The sequence below is a fragment of the Gavialis gangeticus genome, unplaced genomic scaffold (assembly GCF_001723915.1).
Source record: "Gavialis gangeticus isolate Ggan-Ray unplaced genomic scaffold, GavGan_comp1, whole genome shotgun sequence".
NCBI classification, from domain to species: domain Eukaryota; kingdom Metazoa; phylum Chordata; order Crocodylia; family Gavialidae; genus Gavialis; species Gavialis gangeticus.
Genome location: NW_017729033.1, coordinates 63,013,848 through 63,021,465, shown reverse-complemented (window position 1 = coordinate 63,021,465; position 7,618 = coordinate 63,013,848). Strand labels below are relative to the sequence as shown.

Below are 7,618 nucleotides of genomic sequence, written 5' to 3'. Positions count from 1 at the left end.
TGGTGCTCGCTCCTACCCTGGGGGTCTTCAAAAGGAGGCTAGATGATCACCTAGCCGGGGTTGTTTGACCCCAGCATCCTTTCCCCCCCCCATGGCAGGGGGTCAGACTTGATGATTTGCTCGGGTCCCTTCCAACCCTACCCACTATGAAACTACTATGAAACTATAAAATTTTCCTGACTGAGGTCCATGGGCCAAAGGAGGGCACAGGGAATCTGTTATTCAATTCCTCCTACACACAGAGAATCCTACTGCACAGATATCTGTTCTAGCAACAAACTCTCTTGCAGGGGAGATCTTTCAGGTGTCACAGTGCAAGCTCTCTCACAGATGCGGCATGTTTTCTCCATGAGTAACTGAATATATGCCTGTACACTAGCAACTTTACTGGAAAAGTGTTTCTGCTGCAAGAATTGACATAATGCCTGTACATAGCCCTAGTAACATGCAGAGAAATGAATATTAGGTTATGACAGTGCTCAGCAGCCTATAGTCCTATTTTGCTAGATGCTGTATACACAAAGAGATCCCACACTTTGAAAAGATTTATAATCTAAATACTCAAAGGTTAGGTTTGTTTGTTTTTTAAAACCCTTTTACATTTAAAACACAGCTAGTCATTTGTCTAGCCATAACCCAAAGCCTGGACTTCAAAGATGTGACAGAAAGGTTTGGTGGGCTAAGTTCTAGTGAGCAGTTCTGGTGGGGACCGTTTTTTGGAGGGGATGGGGGAGGAGCAGTGGGAGCACACTTTGCTGCAAAATAGTGCCGGTAAATGGCTTTGTAAGCAAAGCACCTATATGTTCTTTTCACCCCAGAGGCAGATGGCAGTCTGGGCCTGGTGGCAGGCTGCAGAAGCTACTCTTCAATTGGTTTCCAATAATGTTATTTTTACTTTTACTGGGCACCTGTTAGGACCTATCTTGAGTACTATAATTTTTTAACAGTTTTTTTGCCAGCTATCTGTGCCAGAATGATATTCTGAAAGAGTTAGAGAGAGAAAAGCTGCCCCAAGCAATACACAGTAGAGAGAAAGGAGTAGTTTCAGGAAGGACAGAAGTCAAGGAAGGAACAAGGAAACTGCAGCATCACCATAAAGACTGTTTGTTTGGAGCCCAGGTGTCTGCTGGGCTAGTTCCGACACCCCCTTTGAAGGGAGGAAAAAATCCCCTTCCCAGGAGCTGACCTGGAGCAGGGGTTTTACAGATTGCCAGGGAAGCCAGGGACAAAGAGAAGTCAAGGTCTTGAGACAGAGGCTTGAGAAGCCACACCAGGGCCAGCTTCAGGGGGTCTTCAGGAAAGGGAGACCAAATAAGTCTGATTCTTGGGCAATCCCAAGACAGAGCTTCCCCTGAAAGGGGCATGATCTATGACAGGAGGCACTGCAGGAGAGGTGAAACTTAAAAAGGATTTAAAGGAAAACATAGCATTCAGATTTATTACAGTTTTGCCTCTCATGGAGAACAGAGAGGAGAGTTTTAAAGCAAGAAGTTCACTTACAGAAGTAACACTTACTAGTATGTTCAAGGTACAATGAATAATCAGCATTTTCTGGTAATATCTTTTATATAAAGATACCAAGCTATAACTTTATATTGAAGTGTTTTTTTCACAAATGTCATGCTATTTACAGATGTATACATTTTGTTCACACATTTAGAGTAGAAAAGCCTAAAACTACTATATACATTTAATAACTGAACATCAGAAGATCAGCTATTAAAAATTCATTTCATCTTCTAAAACATGCAGATATCTTATAAAAGAAACAAAAATACAATGGTAAAGTTACAAAACAATAATGTACATTTTTACCTTTTACTTGGATTGAGTTTTGTGAGAAAGGTGTCTTTTGGCCTATGCTAGTAGTATCCCGTGCTGTAAAAAAAAAGAAAAATAACCCTTACTTCAGAGAACTCTATCATTGTTAGAAAGATCAACAGATAATTGCACAAAGTTTTATTAGTATCATATAAATTTAAAAAATGGCAACTTTTAGTGGGTTTTGCTACATTTAGGGATATCCTCAGAAAGGAGTTCTGAACTGCATAGTGCAAGGGTGATCAACCCCTGGCCCACAGGGCTCCCTGTGTCCAGAAACATGACATCCAGGGAGCAATGGCACCACTCTCCAGATACCAAATTTCCAGACTTGTGGGGAGCCCCAATCCCTCCGCACCATACCGTGCACCCAATCCAAGCATACAGGGTTGGGAAGAGGCAGCATTGGGCCCCCAGGGCCCAATCCCAGCAGGCAGGGCAAGAAGGGGGCAGTGCCAGGCCTCAGGGTCCAGTTCTGGCACATGGGGCTTGATCCAGCCCACACACACCAGAGCCATTCCACTCACCTGGCCCATGGGGCCAAAAGGTTATGCACCACTGATATAGTAGAGCAACAAAAAAACAAATGAAAGTTACAATATGATACTCAAAGCCATTAGGAACCTAAGCTTGCACCATAAGAAAATGTCCATTAATCAAAAAGTTTCTCAACTGCATTTTTACAGCTCTGGGAAAACTTCATGTTGAATTGTACCACAGGGTATATAGAGCAGGATGAAGATAAAATCTGCTACTGTACTTTGTCAGCAGAAAAATATCATAAATGTACTAATTCACAGATGAAATGGTATCTGAAGGACTAAGAAATACTTTAAACAAAAACAAGTATTATAAAGAACACAGTATATGTTAATACTTACATTTCTTCCTATTTAAGTCACATTTTTGTTGCAACTGAAGAGGAGCATTAACTGCATTTGGAATTTGAGAATAAACTTATTTCTTACCAAAATATACCCACTCAAAATAGAGTAAGATCTAGAAGGGCAAAATGGAAAGCTATGAATTTCCAGATATTAAGTCTCATTGCAAAACTATCAGCTTATGCTATTTAAGTGAGTTTTCTAATCACAAATCAGATGTGCTATCAGACAGTTCAGACATGTCTGAATACTTATTCTACACATCACCATCTTAACTCACTATATCATCAGACTAAAATCCTTAGGGTTTCAATAAATAGAACAAACATTTTGTTTTATGTTCTAGCACTGGATGTTTGCCATACATCTGCAGTCATTAGCAAAATTAAAATTAATTTAATTGAAACTCAAGTCACTTTAAAGGACTCAGAAAAAACTTAAGGATTTTTCAAGTAGGTCTATATTGCTTAATGAGACGCTCCTGATTTGACACATGATTTGAATTATTCAAAAAGTCAAAAACTCCCAAGGCTTCAGCTACACAACTGGTCTTTTAAATCAAGCCATTAGTTGTGGATATGACAGGAAGTAAGAAACAGGTCTACTGTGATCCAAATCCTGGAAAATTAGGGTTGGGAAGGACCTCAGGCAGTCATCTAGTCCAACCCCTTGCTCAAAGCAGGACCATCCCCACCTAGATCATCCCAGCAAGGTTTTGTCTAGCTGGGTCTTAAAAACCTCCAAGGATAGAGGTCCTACCACCTCTCTAGGTAACCTGTTCCAGGGTTTTACTACCCTGCTAGTGCAAAAACTCTTCCTAATATCCAACCTAAACATCCCTTGCTGCAACTTGAGACCATTGCTCCTTGTTCTGTCATTTGCCACTGCTGAGAAGTCCAGCTCCATCCTCTTTCAAACCCCACTTCAGGTAGTTGAAGGCTGCTATTAAATCCCCTCTATCTTCTCTAGACTAAATAACCCCAGTTCCCTCAGCCTCTCTTCACAAGTCATGTGCCCCAGGCTCCCTCACCATTTTTGCTGCCCTCTGCTGGAGTCTCTCCAATGTGCCCACATACGTATTTTTGTGCAGAGAAACAACAGTAAGAAAGTCATGCACACATTTGCCTCTGTTACCTTACAATCCTAATTTCACATTTCCCAGTGAGTAAGACTAGAAAGGGTGGTGCCCATTTCCTTCCCCACCAGGAACCTATTGGTTAGGGAACTTATCCAAAAACAGAAGACCTGAATTCCAGCTTAAGGTGATTTGAATACAGGCATACCTCATTTTATTGCGCTTCGCTTTATTGCGCTTCGCAGATATTGCATTTTTTACAAATTGAGGCAAGACCCTCCACCAGCAAAAAGATTACGACTCACTGAAGGCTCAGATGATGGTTAGCATTTTTTAGCAATAAAGTATTTTTAATTAAGGTATGTACATTGTTTTTTTAGACATAATGCTATTGCACACTTAATAGACTACAGTATAGTGTAAACATAACTTTTATATGCACTGGGAAACCAAAAAATTCGTGTGACTCGCTTTATTGCGATATTCGCTTTATTGCAGTGGTCTGGAACCGAACCCGCAATATCTCCGAGGTATGCCTGTACACATCTTCCACACTCCAGGGAAGTGCCCTACCACCAGTTTGTAAGTTAGACGACTGCATTTTCTACTCCTCTTGCCTGATTGGCTGCCCAATGCTCCAACTTCAAACAGAAGTCGTAAAGTACTCTTACCCAGACTGTCCTAACCTGGTGGTTAGGACATTCTCCTGAGAAGCAAGGCATACAGGTTCAAGTCCCACCAGACTAAGAAGGGTGCACATCCAGGTGCTTTAATCACTACGCTACTGCACAAAAAGGTTGGTGGCACCACCACACCCTCTTCAGAAACCCATTAGACAGCTCACCTTAGACAGAAGGTTAGGCATTCTGCATCACAAGTGAATGGAGAGCTTAAGTGAAGAGACTAAAAGCTCCTGAGAAAAGCAAAATTTCAAATACACACCAGTCTTTAGCTTTTCCTACTGGCTACCTCAGTATGTCTCCAAGCTTTCTGAATTGCAACAAGAGAGGAGAGTGCTCACATCACAGCCTGGTCTACTGCAGTGCTTAGGTCCCTCAGAGTTAGAAAGACCTATAACCTAAGTCTCCTGCCAACAGGCTATTGGGCTGTTGTTCTAACCAACAAGCTAGTGGACAAGAGGCAAGCACTACCATAAGTGCCTACACATCAAGGTGGGGGTTTCAGTCTGCAGATCCAACTCTATCACAGATACCCAACTCAGAATAACTGGGAGATGCCTAAATGCTACCTAAACCTGCAAAATAGGGAGCGTTTCTGAAACCTCACCTTCTCCGCACTTCTCACTGGCTGGCTGAAGTATCCCCCAAACCTCAACGCAGCACACTATGCTTTGTGAATATTAGCAATTAGTCACCTCATTTAAGGTTACTGTTAAATTCCACATACTTTAAGTAAGGTTTGTGAGTTCCACCCCCAAAGCCAGACATGAAAATGTAAGTTTTGGAGCACTTGGCATCCACATATTCAAGTCCCTATCTGAATCTCTCAGAGGGTTTTCTTCAAGCTCAAAAGTATTACTTCCACTTTGGCCAGTCACACTGAGTACAATAATCAAGAACTTATTCACCGTAAGGGTAGTAAAGAAAAAGAGAAGTGGTTAGAAATAAATTAAAACGTTTTTTGCTCTTCATCTCATCATACTTAATACACCAAGCATTAGTGAACTTCAACAGGCACTGAGAAATAATTCTCTACATTGATAAGAATGCACCAAGATGGCTTGGAAAAAATAAGGCAAAGATGCTTTTTAACTATTATTCAGATGCACATTTTAACAAGAAAGTTTGTCTCCATGACATTACTTAATGAAAAGTTAAACCATAAACTCTCACAGGAAAAAAATCAGCACACAAATGTCAAGATTTATACCAGAGTATTAAATATCCTTTTAAAATATATTACTTTGCCTTGAAGGCTGGACAAGAAACACAACGCATCAACAAAAAGAATGGAGTATAAGAATGCTGCTCTAAGCATTGTATTAATTTTACCAGTAAGAAAATGGAGGCCTAGAAAGGTTGTATCACTTGCCTAAAGATGCAAGTTTATGGAAGTACATATTCCCAGCAGCGAGCCTTGGAGGAAGCATCTTACTTTACATAATTCAAGGGAAGAATAAGGTTTTGATACACAAAAACTGGACACAAGCTGGTGAATGCTAGTGGGGGTGATCTATGCTGTCCTGCCATAACATACACATGCACACAGCTTGTGAGCTGCTGATGCAAGACTCAAAAATTGTAAGTGGAGGTGAGCAGGTCTATTTTACCCAAACTCTTAACTTTAGACTTTGTACCCTAGCTTAAATTTCAAAAGTTACATTTTTAAAAATGCTAGTAAATTTAAATTGTTGGTGTCTTCACAGTCTAATAGGATCTTAAAGGGCAATACTGTACCATCTTTTGCACTATCTTCCCTTGTAGCAGACAGTTTGATTCCAGATTTTCACAGAAAAGGGAGTACTTTCAATTTAAAAAAAAAAAAGATTGTTTCCTGTCACTTTTCACCCCAGAGTCTTGCATATAAGCAATATTTTTCCAAAACAAGTTGTTTCCAGCACTTTAAAAAAAGCCCAACATACAAGAACTAACAGTCTTGGCCAATTAAAGTTGGCAAAAGTCAAAAGTGGCTCTGGAAATTCACAAGACAGTACAGAACCAGCCTACCTGCCACTAAAAAAAATGAAAAGCTGGACACAAGGAAAATATCAATTTAGCTAAAAAGTAAACTTTCATTTGTGGGGAAAAAAATTGCTAGTCCTTATAGATGTGAAGACAGATCCCCATTCAGATAGCTATGCCAGTGGTTCTCAAACAAAAGGGTTACAATCTTTATGAATGAAGTTTCAAGTCCTATAGCCAGATCTGTCTGGAATAGTCTAAGCCGATTAGATGTTGGTCTGTGACCCATGGAACAAAGTCACAGACTATGCAGTGCCATCTCTGTAAAAAAAAAGAAAGAAAGGATCCCAGCATCTCCGCCGCTGTTCGCAGCTTTTCCCAGCAGCCAGATATTTTTACTTTACCCAATGAAGTGAAAATAGTAAGACATGATTAAACTTTGCTACAACTACTGGTAACCCTTAAGGATGATGGGCTAGATCATTTCAAACTAACTTCACCTCTGTTCCATGATTTTCCATGCAAGTTGGTCTATTTATTGAGAGAATTCCCAAAGAAAAGACTCAAGAAGGGGTACAAGAGTAAAAACACACGACACCCCCCACCATCACCAACTTTCAGGATCCAAATGATGGTATAGGAGTAGTGAAAAACAAACAAAAACACATTCATACAAGAAAATAGGGCAACACTGAAGTCATCATATACCTAACTGGCTTAAGACTGATAAGAAAATTCAAGCAGATGAAGGGGACAGCAGTCTGGTAAGAATTCATACAGCAAAAATTGCCTGTGAATTATCCCATCATGTTACATTACTTTACATTACTCGTTTAACAACTCTAGAGGGTGAAACGGTATATATATGGTAAGGAGAAGGTAAGGAGACTTGAAATATATATACATACACATACATATTTCAAGCCTCCTTACTATCTGGCCTCTAGCCCAGGGGTGAGCAAAATCCTGCCCTCAGACTGGATTGGGACTGAAGTTGGTTCCAGACCCTAGCTGCTCTGACTATGAAGAAGTGCCTCCTGATATCTAGCCTGAATCTACTCTTAGTCAACTTATGGCTGTTATTCCTCATTACTCCTGGTACTGCTTGGGGGGAACAGGGACTCTCCCATAGTCTGCTGGTCCCCATTGGCCAGTTTGTAGACAGCCACCAGATCCCCTCTCAGCCTTCTCTTGTG

At 40.6% G+C, this 7,618-nt stretch overlaps 1 protein-coding gene across 2 annotated transcripts in view; it reads right to left on the bottom strand.

Annotated features, from left to right (window-relative positions):
* SLC30A9 (solute carrier family 30 member 9) overlaps positions 1 to 7,618 on the bottom strand; it is a 91,416-nt gene that overhangs the window by 67,955 nt on the left and 15,843 nt on the right. For both annotated transcript variants that reach the window (XM_019526200.1, XM_019526199.1), the window contains exon 3: positions 1,816 to 1,878. In XM_019526200.1, the coding sequence (XP_019381745.1) occupies positions 1,816 to 1,878 (63 nt within the window). The remainder of the gene's footprint in view (positions 1 to 1,815; positions 1,879 to 7,618) is intronic.